This window comes from Castor canadensis, chromosome 5 (genome assembly GCF_047511655.1).
Source record: "Castor canadensis chromosome 5, mCasCan1.hap1v2, whole genome shotgun sequence".
NCBI classification, from domain to species: Eukaryota; Metazoa; Chordata; class Mammalia; order Rodentia; family Castoridae; genus Castor; species Castor canadensis.
Window position 1 is genome coordinate 50,881,045 of NC_133390.1, and position 26,581 is coordinate 50,907,625.

Consider the following 26,581-nt stretch of genomic DNA (forward strand, 5'->3'; position numbering starts at 1 on the left):
ATTCTGTTAAACTTCACAAGTTGATTCTAAAATTCAACTGAAAATACAAGGAACCAGAATAGTCAGAAGAATCTTGAAGGAAAAAAAGTACAAGACTTACTTAATGATTTCGAAGTTTATTACAAAGTTGCAATAGGCCATAGTGGTATAAGGATAAGACATACATATCAGTAGAACAGAACTGAGAATCCAGAAATAAACCCTTACATTTATAGTCAATTGATTTTTCACAAAAGCACCAAAAAATATTCAAGGGAAAAACAATAGTCTCTTTAACAAATTGTGCTGGCATAAATGAATATACATACATAGGCAAAAAAATTCTGTATCTGTATTATACCATACTAAAAACTACTCAAAATGGATCAAAGACCTAAATCTCAGAGCTAGAACCATAAAACTCTTAGAAGTATAGAATAAATCATCATGATTTTGAAATAAGCAATAGTTTCTTTGATATGAAATCAAAAGCATGGTGACAAATGAAAAAATGAAAATAAAAGCTTTTGGGGCCAGGAATGGTGATGTATAGCTATAATCCCAGCTACTCAGAAGGCAGAGATTCACAGAGGTTAGATTAGGCCAAAAAACAAATAAATAAAATAACAAAATAGTCAAGGTTCCATCCAAAAATAACTAAAGCAAAGGAAGTTTGTGGTACATGGTTCAATTAGTATCATGCCTGCCTACCAATAGTGAGGTCCTGAATTCAAACCCCAGTACTGCTAAATAAATAAATACATAAACAAATACATAAATAAAAGCTTCTATGCTTCAAAGAACAGCACTGAGAAAGTAAGAAGCTAACCAAAAGAATGGGAGAAAATACATGTATATCAGGTATCTAATAAGGGACTTGTAAACAAAGTATAACAAAACTCTTATAGATCAACAACAAAAAGACAAGCAACTCAATTTAAAAATGAGAGAGGGAGCTAAATGGACATTTTTCAAAAAAAGATACAAATGAACAATAAGCACATAAAAGAACACTTAATATCAGTTAGTTATTAGGAAATGTATATTGAAACCATAATGACATACTATTTCACACCCACTAAGTTGGAAGTATGAAGGGAAAGAAAAGAAAAAGAGAGTGGAGTGGGTTAAGGAGAAAGAAAGGAAGCTGAACCTGTGGACTTAGTCCAAGGAAGGAAAGAAATGATGGTGAGAGGATATATGAATACATTGCTTGTGGGAATGTAAAAACAATGCGGCATTTGGAAAACAGAGCAGCATTTTAAAAAAAAAAACTTAAGTTACCACATAACACAGCAATTCTAATCATAAGTATCTACTCCCAAAAATGGAAAAAAAAAATACATCCACACAGAAACTTATACAAGAATGTTTACGACAACATTATTTACAATAGTCAAAAAGTGGTAACAACCCAAATGTCTTCGATGTGAATGGATAAACACAATGTGGTATATGTTCAAGGGATGGTATACAATTTGGCAAAAAAAAAAAAAAAAAAGTACTAATAGATGCTACAACATGTAAGCTAGGTAGGGTAGGTAAATGCTCTGTAGGGTAGGTAAGTGCTCTACCACTTGAGCCGGTTCCCTAGCCCTTCATGTATCAAAACTTTATGCTCAATGAAAATCATACACAAAAGAACATACACATTCATATGATTCTGTTAATATGTAATACTGAGAAAGTGAAATCCTAAAAAGACATAAACTGGATTAGTGGTTGCCTAAGGCTGTGAGTGAGAATGCAAAGTGGCTATAAATGAATATGCAGTTTCTTTTGGGGCATGATGGAAATGTTCTAAAACCATCACTACATTGTAGTGATGACTGCACAACTCTGCAAATATATGAAAAATTTCTTAATTATGATTATAAAATTAAAATTGGTACTTTCATTATATGTAAATTATATCAAATAAAACCTACAAAAAGACACAGAATGATATTATAATCTTTAATGTGAAATCAAACACAAAAGATAGGGTTAGAGGCACCAAAGTTAATACATTCATGGAATTGTGAAAATTAAAGACAATTCAGACTGCCTGGTATATAATAAGCAGTCAGTATATATTAGTTGCCATACTTTTAAATAGAAGGTGCTCAGTTCTAACTTGATGATATTGCTCAGATGTTCTACAGTTGATATGCTAAAAGCCCCAAAAGGAGTAATTCCTGGTGTAAAACCAATAGTATTACTTGAAAAGTATGTCACCTTACAAGAGAACTAAGTCCATAGCTTATCAGTAGTGAAAATGAGATCAACAGAAAGGAAAAAAAATCCCTTTGGAATAGACAAACCAAATTGATTCCTAAAAACAATGATTCTATCCAACAGAATTTTACAAAGATATGAACACATGCCCTTTGTGCTGTGAAGCAAATACATGACAATTTCCCAACCCTTTTCATTGTTTTGAACCAAGTTACTTCCTAGCCCTACCTAAAAATTCAACTCTCACAACGCAGTTTCATCCAAATACCTCTCCATGTTGTACACCTCCTCAGCTTCTAGACCATCAGTTTTGATCATTCCTGCATTGGTTACATTTGATTATCAACTTGATTGTATTGAGAAACACCTAAGACATTAGTAAAGCACACCTCTGGGTATGTCTATGAGAATGTTTCCAGGGACAATTAGATCATGAGAGCTTTGGCCTAACAAATGGTTTATAATCTACTAATGGATTCAAAATTTGAATAGACTAATGGGAGGTAGTGGAACTGTGGAAGGTCCTCACTAGAAACATGATCTTGGGTGCTGAATCTTGTCCTCACTCCTTCCTGTTTCTGTTCCTCTCTGCTTCCTGCAGAAATAGCCTCCTCCTCCATATGTTCCCACTACTATGATGTTCTGTCTCACCATAGGTCCAGAGTCCATGCACGGTAGGACTTTGGACTGAAATTTCTGAAACCATTAAGCCAAAATACATAAACACTTTAAGTTGTTTTTCTAAAGTATTTGTTCATAGCCACACAAAAGTAGCTAAAACAACTCCAAACATTTTATCTACCTTAATCTAACAGGTAGAAGATTTAGAAAAAGATTAAGAATCCAGAGCTCCAGAGCCTTCAGTAAAGTTTAAAAAAAAAAAACCACTAACGTACAGATCAAATGCCCATTCCTAAGCTTAAGACTCTAGGAATTGGTTCAAATCCTCTAAAGTCTACATCAAAGATTTTTTTTTTAATTCCTATGTCCCTACAAATTCCCTGTAGAAGTATTTTTATAAACACTTTAACTTTGTGAATTTGAACTAATGCAATATTGATTAAAGTCTTACTTCAGGTACTAATTTTGAAATACAAAGCATCTAGATCTTAAAAATAACTTTAGACAAAAAAATCAGATTTCATTATTCCAAAACTGGCTAAGTATAAAACTGATTATACTACTGTTCCCTGACCTATTTGCTATGTCACTTTTATCAGTTTAAAAAAAAAATCTGTTTTCCTTTGTTAAGACCATATCAAGACTTTTTTTCACATATTTAAAAAAAGTGATGATTTTGGGCATTATTGTGCCTTTTTTTTCTTTTGGCGGTATTGTGGTCTAAACTCAAGGCCTCATGCTTTGCTATGCAGGTGCTCTAACAACTGAGCCACTCCACCAGCCCTATTTTCAAGACAGGGTCTCAACTATTTGCCTGGGGCTGGCTTTGAACTGTGATCCTCCATATCTCTGCCTCTTGAGTAGCTAGGATTACAGTGTGAGTCACTGGCACCAGGCCCATTATAGTGCTTATCTCAATGTCTACCGCTACTAAATTTTAAAATCTTTTTATACTCTAACTCTGTCATTAAGTGTATATTAAGTGAACTTTAGAGTGCTCATGCTAATAATAATAATTATTATTATTATTATTATAATAAAATCACTAACTCTAGATAGTAAGAGTCAGATGTCATGAACTCTTACATAAGGAAGGCCAAGCAATTGCTGTTTTATAATTTAGCAGTAAAATTGAAAGATATTAAAAATAATGTCAAGAAAATAGAAGACAATATTGAAGTAATAATATGTTACAATACTAACTGGTATCTTCAAAGAACCTGTTCTCACCACTTTATAAAACCATTCATTCTTATGGGAAAATGAGAGTTCAATAAGTTTTGAGCTATATAAGGTTGTAATGAAATAAAACAACTTTGTATATGCGAATCTTTCAGAAAGTGTGGCTTGAATTTTTAAATAAAAAATATGATTCCTCAAATATAATTTTTTATATCATTTTAATAACCTTTGCAGAAACCTCATCTATAAGTTTATGTTTGTTCTGAAGAACAAATCATCATCATTGCATGTATCAAGCTTTCTTATTCACAATTTACCAATGGTACGTCAGAAGATCAAGAGGTTTATGAACTGCTATGGAGTCACCAATATATTTTTATATTTTCTACAATTTCTTTGAAAGAAGACAAAAAAGACTCAGTAGCTTATAGAAGTGGTATGAATTCAGGAACTCCAATGAGTCATCTAAATTTGTATGATCTTCCAACAACTGTAATTTTTACTCTACTACAGTAATTTTTTTCATTCACTTTGCTGAAAGAGAAAATGCAACACCCTTTTTATAAAAATAAGTCAAAAAAAGCACCCGGTGGTACAGGGGTTTGCACTTAGGGCTCCATGCTTATTAGGCAGGCACTCTATCATTTGAGCCACTATGTCTACAATACATTAATATTATGACTATAGGATGATAGTTATTAAATGGAGCATCTTTTCTGCTGATGACACAACTATGAATCAAGAATTATTATCAGTCTATTTATAAATCTTGCACTATCAGCTAAAGCTTGTCAAGATATACCAAATTCACAAAGACAAGGAGTTAAGGTAACTTAGAATCACAGAAAGTTAATGTTCAGAAGGAACCATAAGGCCTTGAGTTCAATCCTTCTATTTTAAACACTGTGGAAAGTGAAACCCAAAGAGCTTAAGTGAATCACTTCTGGTCTCGCAATTTATATGTAGCATAAGCTCAGCCTATTTTACACATATACACATATCTTACCTTTCTGGTGATGACTTAGAAGTGACAGGATGCCCACGGACACCTTTTTTATTTTTATGGTCTAGAGAGATGACTTTATTTCTTAGGCTTCTTTTCCACTAGGAAAAAAATACATATGCAATTTTAATAATAAATATAAAAATATAACTTTAATTGCCTCATTATTTAGGTATTCAAAATAACCAGCCAAAATCTTAGTAATACACAGAGAAAAAATAAGCACAATCTACAGAATGGCTGCCGTTGAAATGTAAGTTCACCAAAAACTAACAGGAAGACATTTTAAAATATCAAAATAACAATCAAGAAATGAACACTTTGAGATTCCAAAGCTTAAATAACTATAAAAATTAAAAATGTGTTTTGGAAGTAATAGGTGGGGAAGTAGCTTCACAATAGAACAACTGCCTAGCATGCAACTGGGTTTATTTTTCAATTACCTAATTTTGAAGTACTTTATATGAAGTAATAAAGATTATTACATGCTAGGCTAAATTATTAAATGCCTAGGACTCTGAAGTAATTGCACTTATAATAATAAGAAGGCATTAAAATTGGTTTCCTATGAATTGCTGCATGACAAATGGGAACGAGTCAGACCTCCTATTAGCAGAGTGTAGACCTCATAGGACTGGGAAAAAAAGGTTAAAATTCATTTATTTAATATGTAAGTAGTGCCAGCTTAGGCAAGTAAGTTGTTTGTATTCAGTATGCTCTGTTTCCTTATCTGAAAACGGATGTAGTAACAGTAACTACTTTAAAAGTATATATAGTGGGAAATGGGCATGGTGGTGCACACCTGTATTCTAGCAGCATTTGGGAGGTTGACATAGGAGGATCTCAAGTTCCAAGGCCAGTATGGCCTATAGAAGAGTCCTCGTCTCAAAAAACTAAGGCTGGGCTGGCAGAGTGGCGCAAGCAGTAAAAGTGACGGCCTAACAAAGGTAAGGCCCTGAGTTCAAAGCCCAGTGTTAAAAAAAAAAAAAAACCTAAGGAGTAGGGATGTAGCTCAGTGATAGAGTGCTTGCCTAGCATGTGACAGGCCTAGCATGTGACACTGGGTTCAACCGCTAGCACTTTAAAAAAAAAAAAAGGGGGTGTTAATGATTACATATGTAATTAAGTTTTAAAGATTATCTTCATCTAAAAGACATATGCATACATGTTGTTCATATTAACACTGTTTACAATAAGCAAAAGATGGAAACAACTCAGATATGCATCAACAGATAAATAGCTAAGCAAAATGCTGCTTAGATATTCAGCCAGGCATCGGTGGCTCACACCTATAATCTTAGCTAAAAGGGAGGCAGAGATCAGGAGGGTCACTGTTTGAAGACACTCGAGACAAAAAGTTCATCATACCCTTATCTTGAAAAACCCAACACAAAACAGGACTGGCAGAGTGGCTCAAGTTGTAGAGCACCTGCCTAACAAGTAAGAGGCCCTGAGTTCAAATCCCAGTACCACCAAGAAAAATGAGATATTCAGCCCTAAGGAGGAAAGAAATTCTGAAACATGCTACAACATGAATGAATCTTGACATAATACTAAGTGAAATAAGCTATCAAATAGAGAAATACTGGATGGTTCCTCTCATATGGTATGAGAGGGATCAAACTATAGTCAGAGAGTAGAATGGTGGGGATGAGGAGAGGGGATAACAGGCAATTATTGTTTAGTGGATAGAGCATGTCAATTTTGCAAGATAAAAAGACATCTAGAGGTGGATGATTATGACAGTCACACAATATGAACGCACTAAATGCTACTAAACTATACCCTTAAAAATGGATTCAGTGGGGATGGGGGACGGGGGCGGGGTGTGTAGCTCAGTAATAGAGTACTTACTAGCATTCAGGATTCCCAAAAAAAAAAAGAAAAAGAAAAACTGTTAAGACGGTGAAGTTCTCAACTAAAATGAGCTTTAAATATTAGGACACCTATTACTTTTTAATAACTAGAGATCTAGAAAAAGGGTAGGTTCCTGATATGATCAGCAACCCAATAATTTCAAATTGCTTTTTTTTTTTTTTTGTGGTACTGAGGTTTAAACTCAGGACCTACACCTTGAGCCATTTCAGCCCTGTTTTGTGTTGGGTATTTTTGAGATAGTCTTGCCCACTATTTGCCTGGGCTGGCTTTGAACTGCAATCCTCCTGATAGCTGCCTCCTGAGTAGCTAGGATTACAGGCATGAGCCACTAGTGGCACCCGGCATGTTTGTTTAACTCTTCTATAACTTCAATAATTTTTGTGTTTTGGCAGGGAGCAGTATGGGGTTTGAACTCAGGTCTTCACACTTGCTAGGAAGGCACTCTACCACTTGAGCCATCCCCAGCCAGCCCTGTCTGCTTTAGTTATTTTTCAGATAGGGTCTTCCACTTTTTGCTTGGGCTGGCCTGAACAGTGATCTTCCTACTTAAACCTACCAAGTATCTGGGATGACAGGTGCATACCAGTATGCCCACCTTTTTTGTCGAAATAGGGTCTCCTTAACCCTTTGCCCAGGCTGGGCTTGAACTGTAACCCTCCCAATCTCTGCTTCCCAAGTATGTGGGATTATAGGTATTTGCCACCACACCCAGTCATGTTATGCTTTAACTGTCCATTTCTTTCTGTATTACATCCATTTTTGCTTTATCAAGCAAACATGTTCCAGATTATTATATTTTCTTATAAATTATCCCTTTTATTATTCTGTAATGATGCTTAGGGTTCCCAACAATGCTTGTTTTGGGCTTTGATGTCTACTTTGTTTCATTGTAATATTGCTAAATCAGCTTTATTTTAGTCATTGTTTTCCTAGTATAACTTTTTTATCCATTTGTCTTCATTGTCTTTGTATTTAAGGTATATAATTTGTAAAGAGCTTCTATCTCTGTATTTCAACAAAAGAGGTTTGTATAAAAAAAAAGATGGTGTTTATGTTATGTGTATTTTACCACAATTTAAACGTTATCAAAAAGATGAAAAAAACACACTTTTTATCACCATAGCCCTGCAGAGTAAAAAAGAACAAAATCATTCAATAAAAATGAAGTAAAGCTCAGAGAATAAACTTGGCCATTGAACCAAAGTCTGACATAAAAACCTATGTTCTTTTCTTTGCTCTAATAGATCTAAATTACACAAATTCTCAGAAATCTTTCCTACCACTGTCTTAACCTGAACACATCTGCCACCCTCATTTCACTATAAGATGTAAATTTGTCAAAATAAAGTTTAAAATATTTCTTCACTTCATTTTCACTAGCACCACCTAAGTTCTGATTCTTCCTTGTTCTGACCTGTATTCTTGCAATATTTTCCTGATGTGTTTCCGTATCAGTGGTTTGTTCTCTTTCCAATCCAGCATCCCTCTATCATGAAAGAGAAATCCTTCAAGAATGCATATCTGGTGTTATTCTCCTATTTAAATTCCTAAGTTGTGGATATGTGGCTCAAGTGCTAGAGTGCCTGCCTACCAAGCTCAAGACCCTGAGTTCAAACTCCAGTACCAGCAAAAGAAAAAAAAAAAGTCATTCCATATTACTTGCAAAAGAAAAAAAAAAAAACTGAGTTCTCATTTCTCACTTCTTCTCATGAATCTTACATCATGATAGACTAAATTATTTGCAATTCTCTGAAAGTGTCATGTGTTTCATCCTTTTACAACCCTGCACATTTCTTCCTTCTAGAAATGCACATTATTCTCCCTAGTTCTCAGTGTCTGCTAAATCTATTATCACCTGTGCAGATTTCCTCACCCTCTGGAAGAACAAATCACTCTCCTGTGAAAGCACTATACATTTTACATACCTCTACTACCAATAACACTTTCATAGTGATTTATAACATTTGCTTACATCAAGCTCCAATCAGGACTGGCAATGGTATGGCTTAAAAGTTGGATTCAAAAGTATTGGATAACTTCCCACTTCCCATCATCTCACTTATCTCACAGTAAATACAACTTTCACATTTTATGTTATTGATTTTTTTTGCACTCTGCTGACCATGTTGTAATAAAATTTGCCTGTATTTACAAAATGTGGACTGATCAGTCTCTGAGCCTCATATTCTGTACCGAAAAAAAAATTACTATCAAATGAGAATTCTTAAACCATTTTACGAAATAAAATTCAGTAAGCCCACAAATTTATTGCATGTGGTTTTGACAAAGTGCAGTCAAAAACAATTATTAAAAAAATCGGAGTCTTTACTCCCATTTCTTGCATGGGGGCAGGAACTGTTTTCACTTTTTTGTCCATTTCTCCCCACTTTTAGCCTGCTATACTAAATTTCTTTCCCAAGGTACTACTTTTACTATAAAAAAATCAAAATTTCAAAAACAAAAATTTTTAATTCTCATGCACACATTATACAGCTCAGTTGATACAGAGCAGCTCTCCAAAAGTCCCACGTTATCATCAGTTGTGTTAAAATCATTGTGAGAGCTGCCTCCCAAAAAGCAAATGGTGTCCAAAAAGCTGTGAAAATATGCCTCCCAAAAAGCAAATGGTGCCCCAAAAACTAAAAAGTTAACGTGTTTAATTTAAGTAATAAAGTGAAAACCGAAGTTGGGTAGTATTATGGGAAAAATGAATCAAGCATCCACAACACAGCACTGAACTCTATGCATCCTGAGCATTCACAGTTTTTCCTCAATGGTGGTTTCCCTGGACCATATACCTAGGACACCACAGTCTACTGTAAACACATTGATACAAACTTAAGATAACTGTAATAAACCAGTAGGGGAACTAACTAAAATGTTACTTTGAATATCAGTAAGATGTTTTAGTACCTATCTCCTGTTCTATCACTATCTAAGTATAACATGGATTATATCTCAAGATATTATAAATAGAAAAAATCACTTAGATTTTAATCAATTGTTCCTTATATTTAATATCACATTAAAATACTTACATATTTTTAAAAACTGGATTACGATATCAGACTGAGTAACAATTTGGGCTTCATTTAAGACTATGAACCTACGCTAGCTCTGGAAAATAAAAACCAGGTAAGAATTCCCCCACCATCTTATCATGAATAGGACTTTATTCATGTGCATATTTTGAAAGTTATCAGATTGCAAATCAGAAGGTAAAAATAGAAAATGTTTCATTTAAATATGGAGAGCTTTAAAAGAATATGAAGCTTTGTTTATACACAAGACTAAAACCATCTATTTAATTCTGAAGCTCCCATCTTGCCAGTGACACCAAATAAAATGCCCTACAGGATAGGAACTTGCCTAAAATATTCTATAATTAAAGTGGATACCTACTGAAAGTTAATCTTTGCTAGCTAGGCATAAAGACACATGCCTGTAATCCTAGCACTCAGGAAGTTGAGGCAGGAGGATCATGAGTTCAAGGCTAGCTTCGGTTACATAGTGAAACCTGTCTCAAAAAAATAATCTTTGCTATCAAATTTTCCTTGGACAAAATCAACATAGCAGGTGTAGCTGGTATAGGGTTTCATAGTCTGAACTTAGTCTTATTAAGATTCTAAAAAAGGAGCTAAGCTGCCTCCTGTGGAAAAGACTGGCTTTACTCACAATGCTGATTCTGGTCACAATTCAGTGAGTCTCTATTGGTCTCCAACCAATTGTTACTGATCAGGATTTAACTTTTATTTCAGAACTTCAACTCTACTGATGATTCATCTCTCATTTCCTACTTTGGAAATAACATGTAATGCCAATACTGAAAACACTCATCAGAGAAGATAAACTGAAATTATCAGCTAATCATTATCTACAGAACTCTGAAATGAATAGCAGTGGAGGGAAATTCTGGAAGAACTGAACACTAAATTGTCACATGCAATAATTCAAGGAAAATGAAAGTGTACCTCTATGGGGAAATTAAGGAATGAAATATTAAAAACTTTATGGTTTATAACATGAGATTTTAAAAAATTTTTTAAAAAGCAATGTGTTTTGACTTAACCCTAACTAGTCACATTTTTAAATTTATTAGAATATATAATCTTGGTACGGGGGATACATTGTTATATTTACATATGTGTTTACAATATATCTTAGATTTACCCCCTCTATCTTTTTCCCTCTTCCTCCCCCCTTCTTAGAACAATTTCAACAGGTTTCATTCTTCTCTTTTCATATATGAATACAAAATACATCCACCATATTCATCCTCATTCCCCCTCTTTATGCCCACCCACCTCCCACTGGTACTCATCCCCAGAAAAGACCTATTTTACCCACCTGCCCTTCATTTCTTTAAGTGCATATTGATAGTCCAAGTCGGGGGGGGGGGGGGGGCGGGGGTTCACCTTGGTAATCAAATTAATACCATTACTTATTCATTCTCTATCATCATTCTCCCCTAATACTCAACAGATTACAGTACAGTGCATTATATTATATTCATATATAGTTGGATGTTTCATTATATTTCATTCTCTAACGTTTTCTTTCCCTCTCCTGCCTCCCATGGTCCCCTCAGACAGACTAATAAAATTTTGTTTTCTCAGTGTGTGTGTGTGTGTGTGTGTGTGTGTGTGTGTGTGTGTATTATCACATATGTATTTGTATATGCATTTAACTTATAGATCTAGCTTCCACATGAGGGAAAATCAGTGACCTTTGACTTCTTGAGCCTGGCTTACTTTGCCAGGAGGTATCCTAATACCTGACTTCAAACTATACTACAGAGCCATAACAATAAAAACAGCATGGTACTGGCACAAAAACAGATATGAAGACCAGTGGAACAGAATAGAAGACCCAGATATGAACCCACGCAGCTACGTCCAACTAATTTTTGACAAAGGTGCCAAAAACATACAATGGAGAAAAGACAGACTCTTCAACAAATGTTGCTGGGAAAACAGGACATCTGCCTATAGAAAACTGAAACTAGATCCATGTCTATTACCCTTTACTAGTATCAACCCAAAGTGGATTAAGGACCTTAATATCAGACCTGAAACTTTAAAGCTAGTAGAGGAAAAAGCAGAAAATACACTAGAAACAACAGGCATAGGCAATGACTTAAAACACAAGTTGCTCAGCAACTAAGAGAAAGGATCAACCAACAAATGGAACTACATGAAATTAAAACGCTTAATTTCATGCGTGAAAGAAATGGTCTCTAAATTGAAGAGGCCATCCACAAAATGGGAGAAAATCTTTGCCAGCCAGCTATACATCAGACAAGGGACTGATAACCACAATATACAAGGAGCTCAAAAAACTGAACTACCAAATAATATCAATGACCCAATGAAGAAATGGGCAAATAAACTGAACAGAGCCTTTTCAAAAGAAGAAGTCCAAATGGCTAAAAATCACATGAAAAAATGCTCACCATTCCTGGTCATAAAGGAAATGCAAATCAAAACCACAGTGAGATTCCACCATACTCCTGTTAGAATAGCTACCATCAAGAACACAAATGACAACAAATGTTGGCAAGGATGTGGAGGAAAAGGAACCCTCATATACTGCTAGTGGGAATGTAAGGCTCCTTTAAAAAGTAAAACTAGACCTGCCATACAATCCAGCAATACCACTCCTACAGATATATCTGAAGGACCGTGAGTCAGCTTACAACAAAGTCACCTGTACACTCATGTTTATTGCAGCACTATTCACAACAGCTAAGCTATGGAAACAGCCAAGATGCCCCACTACTGACAAATGGATGAAGAAAATGTGGTACATATACACATTGGAACTTATTCAGCCACAAAAGAGAATGAAATTTTGTCATTTGCAGGTAAATGGATGGAACTGGAGAACATCATCCTGAGTGAGGTCAGCCAGGCTCAGAAGGCCAAAAGCCACATGCTCTCTCATACGTGGAACACAGACCTAACACAAATGAGGCAGTGTTATGAAACACTGGCCACACTAAGGGGAGGTCATGCACTGGAGGGATAGGAAGACTAAGGACTTAAATATGATTGACATATTCTCTACACCAGAATCCAAGAATATAGAAATCTTAAACTGACTGAAACTACCATAAGTAAGGGAGTAAGGTAGAATGAATAAAATTAGAGAAGATAAAACCAATTGGGGTTACAATACATATATATACATGGAAATATCACAAGGAAAGTCCCTACATTTCCTTGTGTTACCTTTATCTTAAACAAGCAAAAATGTCATGATTTTCATTTTATCTTTTCTCTTTTTCCTTCTACAAAATCATAGAATAGAAGGACAGAACAAGTCCTACCCCAGGAGGCTAGGGCTGGCACCAGTGGAAGAGGGGAAGTAATGGGGGAAGGGTATAGAAGGGTGAATACGGTGTAAAATATGTGTACACATGTATGTAAATGCAAAAATGATACCTGTTGAATGGGGGTGGGGATAAAGGAGAATGGTGGAGGGGGTGAATTCATGTGTAATATATTTAATACATTGTAACAACCTGTGTAAATGCCACAATGTACCCCTACCCAGCACAACACTAAAGAGAAAAAAGAGGAAAGCCCCATCTGAAAAAAAAAGTTATATTTCTATACGCAGCAATGAAAAATCTGAAGGGAAATTAAGAAAAAACATTCCATTAACAATAGCATCAAACAGAGTAGATAGTTAGCAATAAATTTAATAAAGGTAGCAAAGACTTGTATGCTGAAAACTTCAAAACATGCTGAAATTGATGACTAAATAAATGGAAAGACACCCTATGTTCATGTACTAGAAAACTTAATTAACTTCACAAAATTCCCCAAATTAATGTATAAATTCAAAGCAATCCCCAATGAAATTTCAACAGCATTTTTGCAAGAATGAATAAACTGATCCAAAAATTGATAACTGTAAGAGACTCAAAATGGCCAAAACAATCTTTAAAAAGAGAGCAAAATTAGAGAAGTCACATCTCATAGTTTTAATCCTGACTATGAAGCTACAGTAACCAAAATGTGGTTTTGGAAAGGATGGTCATATAGACAAATAAAATACAATTGAGAGTGGAAATAAACCCATGTAACCATAGCCAATTGATTTTCAATAAGGATTATGAAACTATTCATGAGAAAAGAATAAACTTTGTCTAGACCAACTACATAGGCACAGGTATAAGAATGAAATTGGACCCTTGCCTCATACCATACACAAAATAAACCCAAGTGGTCTTAAGATCCAAATAAAAGAGTTAAAACTATTAATTTTTTTCTTTTTTTATTCATTTATTCATATGTGCATACATTGTTTGGGCCATTTCTACCCTAAAACTATGAATTTCTTAGAAGAAAACATGAATTGTATTTGGTAGTGGTTTCATGGATATGACCCCAAGTGACAAAAGAAAAAAGATAAACTGGAAGTCAATAATATACAGGTACAGTTTGAATTTGGTTTGTCCTCACCAAAACTCATGTTGAGACTTGGTCCTTAATTTATAGTTGGTAGGGCCTGTAAGGGCATTCAGAGTCACAATGGATCTGTTCTCACGAACGGATTGGTAAGGGGTTTTTTCATGGAAATAAATTATTTATTCCAAGATTTTAGCCCCCCAAAACAATCCCAAATATCATGATCTCAAAATGTTTAAATCCCAAAAGACCAAATTTCTAAAGTCTAACACCCTGAAAAATCACAATCCATAAAGATTAAAATCCTAATTGTTGAAATCCTGAAAGCTAGAACCCCAAAAATTCCAATTCACAGTGAGATTTAAAAAGAAAAAAAAAAAAAAAGATTACATAAGCAATATAAAGCCAAATTCTGTGAAAGAGAACAAAATCTTTAGTTTAAAACTGCATCATTTGGTACCTGCCTAGCAAGCCTGAGACCCTTAGTTCAAACACTAGTACCACAAAAAATAAAAAGAGCATCATTTGGAGACAGGCACATCAGTAATCCTAGCCCTTAGGAGGCAGAGGCAAGAGGATGGAGAGGTCAAGGCAAGTCTGGGCTATATAGCAAGAGCCTGTCTCAAAAAAAAAGAAAAAAAACAACCCATGACCAGAAAAAAAAAGAAAAAAAAAAAAAAGCATGATTTCTCTGCTTTGGCATTCCTTCCAGCTGATGAAATTCCAGGGAATTTTAATGAATTGAAGACGTATTGCCTGAAGAAGTCATCACATTACTAACTGATTGGAATATGATAATGTGCACAGTAGGATAAGAATATAAACTGTATTGGTGTATGCTCGCATGTATTTTTCTGCCAATTTTGTGGTCTGTACGTGAGGATATGCAGAGCAGATTCCCACATACCCAAACCAACACAGAAGTATGGCACAGAAGATAGAAAATTTAAAAGGGAACGTTCATATTGATGTATACTGAATCAGAATAATTTCATAACAGTATCACCCCAGGAAAAACGTCAATGCATCCTCTAGAAAGAGATGCTCCCTAAGCACTGGAGGTATGGCTCAAGAGGTAGAGTGCTTGTCTGGTAAGCACTGAGTTTCAAACCCAGTACTATCGAATATAAACATATATACATAAATACTTGTCTCCTAAAAGAAAAAAAGAGGCTGATCCTCACAACACAGGACCAAAATATAGTTAATGGTAATGAAGGTCAGCCAGTTCTCACTGACCACCCACCTCCAGGCAACTGCCCAGGATCTATTCCTGTGACACGCTTTATCATATGCCAATTGTGGAAGGGCTGTTGTTTTTATTTAGCGTCTTATCTTTTAACAGTTGTACAGGGGGTTTCATTCTGACATTTTTATATATGCATACAATATACCCTGGTTTGGTTCATCCCTACCATTATTCTCTCTTCCTCTTCCCCCTTCTCGAAATGACTTTGACAGGTTTCAATGTTCTACAATCATATATGTATACAAAGTACCTCAACCATATTCACCCTCCTTTACTCTATTTACCCTCTCCCTCTTACTACTCTCCCCTTAACATGACCTATTTTATATTCCTGTCCTTCATTAAATGTCTGTTCATTGTTCAGTAGGGTTTTGCCTTGGTATTTCACCTGTAAATATACTGTACTTTATTCAGTCTATTACTCTTCCTTACCCTTTCAACCCACTCTGTATTGTTCAACAGTTTTCAGTGTGTTCCACTGTCTTGTTCCTACACATATGAAATGTATTTCAATATTATTCATTCTCTATTATTCCCTTCTTCTTTCCCTCCTCCCCTAGTCTCCTCTAAGTGTCCCACTATTGGAAACACCATATATATATATATATATATATATATATATTATATAATTATAATGCTTGTATTTGTGTTTGAATCTATATTCCACATGAGAGAAAATATGTGACCTTTGTCTTTCTGAATCTGGCTTACTTCACGTAACATGATGTTCTCAAGTTCCATACCTGCGAACAACAAACACTCAAGGTTCTTTATGGCTAAATAATATTCAATTTTGTGTGTGTATATCACTATATATGTAGATATATATCACATTTTCCTAATCCATTCATCAGTAGTGGGGCATCTTGGTCATTTCCATAGCTTGGCTATTATGAATAATGTTGCGTGCAATAAACATGGGTGTGCAAGGGCCTTTACTGTATCCCATTTACATTCCTTCAAGAATTTAAAACTTATATCCCTAGGAGTAGAATTGCTGAATCATATGGCAGTTCTGTTTTTAACTTTTTGAGGAACCTCCATACTGTTTTCCATAGTGGTTGTACAAATTTACATTCCCACCAGCAGTGTATGAGGGTTCCTTTTTCCCCACATTCTCGCCAACATTTGTTGCTGTCTGTGTTCTTGCCATTTCAACAGGAGTGAAGAGGAACCTTAATTTGGTTTTGATCTGTATTTCCTTTATGGCCAGGGATGTTGAGTATTTCTTCATGTGTTTTTTGCCCATTTGTACTTTTTCCTTTGAAAAATTTCTGTTTAGTTCATATACCCATGGATTCTTTGGGAGTTTAGTTTTTTGAACTCCCTGTAAATTCTGGATATTAATCCCTTATCAGATGCATAGCTGGCAAAGATTTTCTCCCATTTTGTGGACTGTTGTGGGGAGCAGATTAAAGCCTATGAGAACTGGACACAAGCAAGGTAAGATACAGTTAATTGCTTTTACCTGAAGGCCAAGAAAGGCACAGCCCCTGGCCACGAAAACAGCGAAAGGCAGAACAGCTGTGTCTCCTAAATCGTGTTCAGAGAAGCAGGAACGCAGGTCCCTCCACCCTGTTTGCTGCTATAAAAGACTACTGAAGGAGGAAAAGGAGCTTTTGCCTTTTTGCTTTGGGGGCTTTTTGCCTTTGAATCTTGGGAAGAAGCTTTTACTTTGGGCCTTTTGATGTGGGAAGCTTTGGAAAGAGAAAAGAATTATTGAAGAACAACAGTGCTGAAGGGAAAATAATTATTGAAGGGAAAATGCTAAAGGGAAAAGGGAAAAATTGCTGAAGGGAAAAGAATTGTTAAAGAGGGGTTGATAAAAAGTCTGCGAGAACATTAACATAGGCTTCAGAATGCAAAGCTGAGAAAGAACTTCATGCACAGGCCTTAGGAAAGCTAAAGCTAAAAGAAAAGCCAAAGAGAACACGGGACAGTGCACAGTGCAAGTTTAAGGACCAAGACTTTAAGAGTTATGCATATGCAGGTTGTATGTGCAGCTGTTTACAAGTTTGTAGCACTGAGGCTTTAAGAGAGCTAAACAGAGATGGGACAGTGCAAGCCTGGGGCAAAAGACTTTAAGAGCAATTAAGCTAAAGATAAGCTAAGAGCAAACACAGGACAGTGCAAGCCTAAGGAAAGAGGTTTTAAGCAAGGTTTTAAAGAAGGCTTTAGAAGCAAGGTTTTACAGAATTGCAAAGAGTACAGCTTTAAAGAATCAAGATAGAGAAAAGAAGCAATTAGGATTAGGCATACCCACTGTCTACATGTAGGTCTCTCCTGTGTCTTAGCTGAATCTCCAGTCACCCCCAGTTAAGCCCAGTTAGGTCCAGTTAAGCCTCGCTCCAGCAAGGGAGGGAGCACAAGAAACAGCGCCCCCTTCAGACTGTCTTTTCAGTTTGGTGACCCCTTCCTTTGCTGTACAGAAGACTTTTAGTTTCATGCAGTCCTATTTGTCAATACTGTCTCTTAACTGCTGAGCTACCAGAGTTCTGTTTAGGAACTTATTGCCTATGCCTGTATGTTCCAGTGTATTCCTTGCTCTTTCCTGTAGTAGTTTCAAGGTTTCAGGCCTTACATTAAGGTCTTTGATCCACTTTGAAATTATACTTGTACAGGGTGAAAGATAGGGATCTAGTTTCAATTTTCTACATGCAAATATCAGTTTTCCCAGCATCTCCCCTCTATTTTTAAATTCTCAGCATTATTTTTTATGATTCACTATTTCATCTTTACATCATTTCTAATACTGGGAGTGCAAATTGTGTAAAGATTTTTACAGAGTTCTAATTTGTTGGTAAATGTGCTTCATAAAAGTGCATTTTTACAATATAGATTTTGTATGTAAGAATTGTCCATGTATCTAAAACAATAAAACTTCCTCAATAAACATGTAGTTTTTGTTCATCTGCACTGTAATGGATAAAATCTCTGGGATCAGGCTCTTTGGGTGACTATGTATGCAGTGGTGATCCATCTGTTTTTCATCAATCTCATCAGAAGACTTAGGTTGTGTGACACAGTATTTCAGATGACTACAGTTAGAGAAATGCTGTACACAATTACCAACCATTAATCTTTTTTTTTTTTTTTTTGACAGTACTGAGGTTTGAATTCAGGGCCTTGTACTTGTTAAGCAAGTGTTCTACCATTTAAGCCATACCATCAGCCCTTTTTGCTTTACTTATTTTTTAGACAGGGTCTTACACTTTTCACCAGGGACTGGCCTCAGACTGCAATCTTCCTGCCTGCATCTCCCATGTAGCTGGGATTAAAGGCTTGAAACATCACTCCCAGCTTATTTGTTGAGATGGGATCTTGCTAATGTTCTCCCTAGGCTGGCATCAAACTGTGATCTGGCTCCAAAGTAGCTTGGATTCCATGCATGAGCCACCACACCTAGCCATATGGTTTGGATCTTAAATGTCCCCCAAAGGCTGGTGTGTTGAAGATTTGGTCCCCAATGCAGCAATGTTCACTCTCAAAACATTACATACTGTTTAATTCCATTTACGTGACATTCTGGAAAATGTACACATTTCCAGAAGTACAGCAACAACAGTGCTGTCAGAATGTAGGACAGGGAGAGGGTTTAACTATAACAAGGGAGAAAACACAACAGAATTTTGGAGGGGATGGAATATATTCAATATCTTAACTGTGATAATTATATGAGTCAAATAATAGAAGTATACAGATATACACCAAAAGTATAAATAATTATAAACACACAAACCTGTGATGGTGGTTGTTGCAAAGTATATACAGTAAGCCCGCCTTATTTGTGGATTACATGTGGTTTTGACCAAGCATAATCAAAGTACCAGTAACTTTAAAATCATTAAATTTAATTAATTATTATTAAGTTTCAAAACCAAAACTTTTTAATTCCCCCACACTTTACATAGTAGTCCCGTGTTATCATCAGTCGAGTTTAAATCACTGTGTGACAACAAGGGGATTGGACTTTGAGCACATGATAAAAGTGAGAACACACAAGGGAGGTATGAGGATAGGCAAGACACCTAAAAAATTAGCTAGCATTTGTTGCCCTCAACTCAGAGAAACTAAAGCAGTTACCTTAAAAGCAACTGAGGCCAATAGGAGAAGGGGACCAGGAACTAGAGAAAAGGTGAGATCAAAAAGAATTAACCTAAAAGGTAACACACATGTACAGGAAATCAATGTGAGTCAACTCCCTGTATAGCTATCTTTATCTCAACTAGCAAAAAACCTTGTTCCTTCCCATTATTGCTTATACTCTCTCTACAACAAAATTAGAGGTAAGGGCAAAATAGTTTCTGCCGGGTATCGAGGGGGTGGGGGGAGAGAGAAGGGGCAGAGTGGGTGGTAAGGGAGGGGGTGGGGGCAGGGGGAGAAATGACCCAAGCATTGTATGCACATATGAATAATAAAACAATAAAAATTTAAAAAATAAATTAAATAAATAAATAAATCACTGTGTGATCTGCTATGTTTCTCTGCCCTTAATTTGGTAAAAATATACCTTCCAAAAAGCAAGGTAAAGATTAATGTGCTTAACATAACTAATAAAGTGACAATCTTAGATTTGTTGAAAGATAGCATGTCTTTAGTGGAAGTTGGGCTGTGTTCTGGAGAAGTGAATCAAGCATCCACAGTACAGCACTGAACTCTTGAGCATGTGTGGTTTTCCTCAACAGCAGTCTCCTGGAACCACACACCTGCAGATACCAAGGGTCTACTGTTCATTTAAAATGGACAAATTTGTTGGGCACTGGTGGCTCACATCCATAATCCTTGCTACTTAGGGTCAGAGATCAAGAGGATCACAGTTCAAGGCAAAAAGTGAAATTCAATCTCAAAAATATCCAAAACAAAAAAGGATGGATGAGTGGTTCAAATGGTAGAGCAACTAACAAACATGAGTCCCTGAGTTCAAACTCCAGTACCACCAGAAAAAAATTGATGAATTTAATTAAAAGTAAATTAATCATCAATAAAATTTATTTTAAAAGGCCAAAGATTTAAATAGACTTCACAAAAGAAGATATATAATGGTCAACAAACTCACAGAAGTGTCTTTTAGCTAGAGGTGTAGCTCAGTGGTAGAGTATTTGCCTAATATGCTCAAGACCCTGGGTTTTATTCTAGCACAAAAAAAAAAAAAAAAAAAAAAACAGAAAATGTTTTGACATCTTTAGTCACTAAAAAAGGCAAATTAAGACCAAGACCAAAAGTTCATCAAAATTCAATAAACTAATTGTGGTATATTCATATAATGGAATATTACAAAGCAATAAAAATGTACCAACCACAGATAGACAAAAATCATGGATAAATCTCAGGATTGTACTGAATGAAAAGAAGCCAAACACACACAGACTTCATATTAAATGATTCCATTTTTATGAAGTTCAAGAACTGGCAAAATTAGTTTATGGAAATGGCTATCCAAAGACTGGTTGCCAGAAGCAGAGCAGTGGTGTGGGAAGTAGGTAAGAGAACTTCCCAGGGCCATGGTCACTAGTCTATTTCATGACTGGGGGCGGTTGTATATATTACTCCAGTCAAAATTTATCAGATTAAACACCTAATATCTGTATAATCTATTAAAGGAGCGTCACAAAGAAAAGCTAGTCATGGTGGCACACATCTGTAATCTAAACACTCAAGAGGCAGAAGCAGGAGGATCCAGAGTTCAAGGCCAGCCTGGGCTACATGGTAAGAGCAAAAAAAAAAAACACAAATAAATATATAAATACATGAGTTAAAATTCTGCAAAAGACTGTGGAAAGGGATATTTATTCCTTTCTCTTCCACTGAAAGCCACTAAAAACAACAAAAAAGGTAAGCAAGGACAATGCTGCAAGATACTGGCACAGCTTCAAACTATACAAACCATTTAGCAAATACTCAACTCTAAAGCAACGGGGGAACATGGTAAGGCCAACATGCACAACTTCCAATCTCATACAGGATGTAAGTATCTTCAAAACTAAGTAATACTAATCTAAGGAGGACATCCAACAAGGGTGGTAGACTGGTTATAGAACATAAGTCTCAGAAAGGGCCTTACATGTCATTCAGTGAGTTAGAGGGAACTAAAGGAGACAAGTACCAATTAGCTTCTCAGGAAAAGGATACTGATAAACTGAAGAGCTGAGAAAAAACAGACCGGATCACAACACAGTCAATTCCTACAGAACTCTCTTAAAACACATCTGCCTCTTCAAAGTCAAAAACTAAGGAAAGACATGTGTGCCCAAGGGTAAAGAAAAAAACACATTTAAAGAGATCTACTTCAAAAAGGAACCCCACAGCCTAGGGGCGGGGTGGGGGGGGTGCCAAATAATGTAAGTAATGAAAAAACGGTAAAATAAAATTTAAAAAAACAAAAGGAACCCCATAATCCCTAGCGCTCTTCCTTTCCAACTTGGCCCAGCAGAATGGTTCCCACAAAGAAGGGTGGTGAGAAGAATGCTGTCTGTCAACAAGGTGGTGAGCCAAGGAAACACCATCAATGTTCACAACCACACCCATGAAGTGGGGGCTTCAAGAACTGTGCCTTAGGCTGGTAGTCAGCTCAGAGGTACTGCATGCCCAAGGCCAATCATTTGATTCCCAGCACTGAAAGTAAAAAAAATTTTTTAAAGCCTTACTTGCCCTAAGGGCACTCAAAGAGATCTGGAAACTTGCCACAAAAGAGGTGAAGACTCCAGATATGTGCACTGATACCAAGCTCAACATCTACAACAAAGGAATAAGAAGTATACCATATTACATCTGTGTGCAGTTGTCCAGAAGATATAATGAGAATGAAGATTCACCAAACAAGCTCTATAATTTTTTTTAGTAACCTTTGTCCTGTTACCACATTCAAAAACCTAGACAGTAAATATAAGAACTAACTATTATGTCAAATAAAGTTATAAAACTACCAAGAAAAAAAAAAGGCAAACCCAGAAAAAAGAAGATGGGGAGGGGAGGGGAGGAGAGGGGAGGTGAGGGGAGAGGAGAGGAGAGGAGAGAGAAGGGGGGGGGGGTAGAATAGCAAAAACCAGAATATATGTAGAACATGATCTCTTTTCTGCAAAAATCAAACTATGTAAACCCATTCATGTGGGCATATGCATTTTTTCCTGAAATTTAAAAAAGAATAGCTATCAATAGTGGTTGCTCTTAGGGAACAGGCACAGAAGAACTCTTTAGTCACTGAACCTTTTACCTTTCTAGACAGTCCAAATTTTCTAACTTTCTAACTTCTACAAATTTATTTTCTTTTTACATCAACAGAAATTAACTGGTCATTTTTTACCTTTTTTGTCTCTCTGTATATAAAACAAACTTAACAAATGTTATTATTTAATAATAAAATTTTAAATGTTCTCTTATTTATTTATTTATTTATTTAAAATCAAACCCAGGGCCTGGAATGTGCTAGGCAAGTGCTCTACCACTAAGCTATGTTCCCAGTCCCTTACACTCTAATTTTAAGTCAACAAATACTGATGATAAGTCTTTCCTCTAAGAATAAGTTTAACATATAATTTTTCTTGTCTGTAAGATAAAAATACATATATTCTAGTCACTTAAAATGTGTTATCATAACATACAACAGTTATGACCTAATTGTGTCCCTAAAAAATTAATATGTTGAAGCCATAACTCCCAAAGTTAGTATGTAGGAGAAAGAGCTTTTACAGCAATAATTAAGGTTAAATTGAGGTATATGGATGGGGTCCTAATCCAACAGGAATGGTGTCCAGTAATAAGAAGAAAAAGAGACACCAGGGATGCATATATATATAAAGAAAATGTCAAGTGAGGACACATCTGCAGGCCAAGGAGAGAGGGCTTAGGAGAAGTCAACCCTACCATCACTTTTATCTTAGACTTCTAGATTCCAGGATGGCGAGAAAATAATTTCTCTTGTTTAAGCCACCCAGTCTGTGAAACTTTGTTATGGCAGTCTTTCCAAACTAATACAGCTATAAATGTATAAACTGGAAAATCCTAGGAAAATTCTATTATTAAAAAGTTCACCAGAAGTTGTTTTAAGCAAGAGAATATAATAATAAGTGCTATCATTTAAAAAATAAGGCGTGGTATGGTGCTGTAAGCCTGAAATCTCAACACTCAAGAAGCTGACACAGGAAGATCATGAGTTCAAGGCCAGCTTGGGCTACACAGGCAGACCTTTCTGAAAAAATAGATAGACAGACAAACAGACAGATGGATGATAGATAGAAAGGGTGAACCACGTGCACATCTTTAGTCCAGCTACTGGAGAGGCTGAGGAGGAGGATCTCGAGTCCAACAGTTCAAGACCAACCTGAGCAATCTTACCCAGACCCCATCTCAAGCAACAATAACAAAGTGCCATTATAAGTAAGTCTACAGCCCTATAATGTGATTTAAATTTTATGAAGAAATCAACCATACAAAATAAGATATACTTAGATTTAAACTGAAGACCCTAACCTCACAGAATATATCAGAAATAAACTAATTTAAAATCTTTTATTAAATAGCACAGAAAACCAAAAAAGGACATATAAGAAAATAAAAGTTCAGCTTTACTAAAATATTTTAAACATACCAAATAAAACTATATACGTAAAAGAAATTAATTTTATTTACCCCCTGCAAAGGGAGATCCCAGCACTCTGAACTTCTGAATTTGGACAGTGGTGAATGAACATGAGCATCCTCTGGTTTTACTTTTAACATCTTTCTTATCTGAAACTAGGATGAGAAAATATTTAGTTTAATTAAAATATATGTAAGAATTGAATTAACTAGCAGAACCATTATATTACCCTGCATTAATATTTTGCTAACAATTTTAAATTTTTTAACTCAGTGTTTAATTTATAGGCAATTAAATATAATTTCATGAAGAACCTCTCACTGAGTATACATCTAGGTAAGTGAAGAATCACAACAGCTTCCTTCCTTTTCTGGCCTACAGTCTCTTCTCCTTCTAATCTTTCTAATGCAACCTATAGAGTTCTAATACATAAATCTAACTGTAGCTGCCATGGCCAAAATACAACCATGGCACTCATTACTTACAGATAAAATTCTTCAGGTTTTGGGCTGTTTCACATCACTACACATTAAAAACTCTCTAACTCAACTTTGTGAAGTTGCTAAACTCTCTTCAGACAAGTCATGTTATTTTATATTTACTATTTATTGCTATTCCCTATTAAAAAGCACTTCTCTATAATTTTTCACCTGGAAAAGACAATTTTATCTCTAAATCAGTCATTTGTCTTGTCTCACGTTCTTTTTTTTTTGAGGTACTGGGTTTAGAACTCAGGACCTGATACTCTACCAAATGAGCCACACCCACAGACCTTTCCCCCTTATTTTTCAGGAAGAATACTTGAAAATAACTTTTTGCCCAGGCTGGCCCAGACACAATCCTCCTACCTCCAGCTCAGGTGTACCTGGAATTTCAAGTGCACAGTCCTGTCTCAAAGGGTAAGGTAAGGGTTTTAGGCTGTTCAAACCTTGTATTCTTTCATAAGTTATTTAGTTAACACTGAATGTTGTATTTCCAAAGATGGCCAGACCTATATTCCACACCCCAATGCTCCTCTTACAATACAACACAGTCCTCTGACATCAGGACTACATTCCTTCCCTTTGAATTTGTGCAGGCCACTGATTTCAAAGGCTAGTCATAAAAGGCAATGTAGTGGCCCGGCATAGTGGCACATAAGGCTGAGGAATGAAGACCAATGTGAGTTCAAGGCCAGCTGGGACTACACAGCAGACCTTGTCTCAAAGAAAAAATAAATAAATAAAATAAATCCCTTACCCATGTTCAGTATATATTCTTGTGCATTTCAAGATGAAGACCTAATTTTAGTTAACTGATATCTTTATGACATTAAGTCTTTTTTTTTTTTTATGGTACAGGAGTTTGAACTCAGGGCCTAGAACTTGCTAGTAAGCACTCTACCACTGGAGTCATGCCCTCAGCCCTTTTGGTTTTAGTTATTTTTTGGATAAGTTTCACATTTTTGCTCATTCCACAACGCCCAGTTTGTTTGTTGAGATGGGGTTTCACTAATGTTTTTCCCAGGCTGGCCTTGAACCTCAATCCTCCCAATCTCCGCCTCCAAGTAACTGGGATTATAGATGTGTATCACTAAGCCTGCCTCTTTTAAATACTTACTACAGATCAACAAAATAGACAGACAGCAAAACAAACAGATAAACTAGAAGGATTTATGCCAATGTATTAATTCTGGTTGTGTCTAGGTTGTCTTCTTTTTGTCCAATTAAATTTCTAATATCTCCATAAAAACCTAGCATTGCTCTAAAAATATTTTAGATATTTAAAAACTCAAAACTTAATGTCTTATCCCTATACCCATCAAAGTTTTCATCTAAATTTTAGATGAAAAATTTTTAGAAATTTATTTTCAATAACTGCCTTGAGAAAAAAATAAGACAACAAGAATATGCTAATTTTAGAAGAAATTCTACATTTTTCAAATGTACTAGTGTAGCTTTATGTGTATTCTATGGTTTAACATGTAAGAAAATATACTGCAGATAATGAAAGGAAGAGCAAAGTTAAAAATGAGAAAAAGGGGAAAGCTAGAATAAGCCTTTTGGTGTTGGGCTAACATCAGAACCACTGGTGTGAAACTCATGGGTAGTTTTTTTTTTTTTTTTTTTTTGGTGGGAGTGTGGTTTGAACTCAGGACTTCACTCTTGCAGAGCAGGTGCTCTACTGCTTAATACCTCCAGTCCACTATGCTCTGGTTATTTTGGCCTCAAACCTTGATCCTCCCAGCCTCCCAAGTAGCTAGGATTACAGGCATGAGCCACTGGCACTCAGCTCATGGGTGATCTTTATTGGAGGTACAGACAAGAAGAAAGAGAAATACATGTAGATGTATTTGCTTATGTGTGTATGAATGCATTAGTACAAATAGTTTTCTAGTCCTGTCTGTTGAGAATGTTTAGAAACAGTGACAGCACTCCAGTGAAAAAGCACACATAGCCCTAGACTTGGGTTTCTAAATGTCA

At 35.8% G+C, this 26,581-nt stretch overlaps 1 protein-coding gene across 7 annotated transcripts in view; it reads right to left on the reverse strand.

The window, feature by feature from the left end:
* Senp7 (SUMO specific peptidase 7) overlaps nt 1-26,581 on the reverse strand; it is a 118,446-nt gene that overhangs the window by 80,057 nt on the left and 11,808 nt on the right. For 4 of the 7 annotated variants that reach the window (XM_074073019.1, XM_074073022.1, XM_074073020.1 and 1 more), the window contains exons 3-4: nt 24,170-24,274; nt 5,006-5,103 (exon numbers count right to left, since the gene is read on the reverse strand). In XM_074073019.1, coding sequence (XP_073929120.1) covers nt 5,006-5,103; nt 24,170-24,274 — 203 coding nt within the window. The remainder of the gene's footprint in view (nt 1-5,005; nt 5,104-24,169; nt 24,275-26,581) is intronic. The other 3 variants (XM_074073023.1, XM_074073021.1, XM_074073018.1) reach the window with 1 other exon arrangement.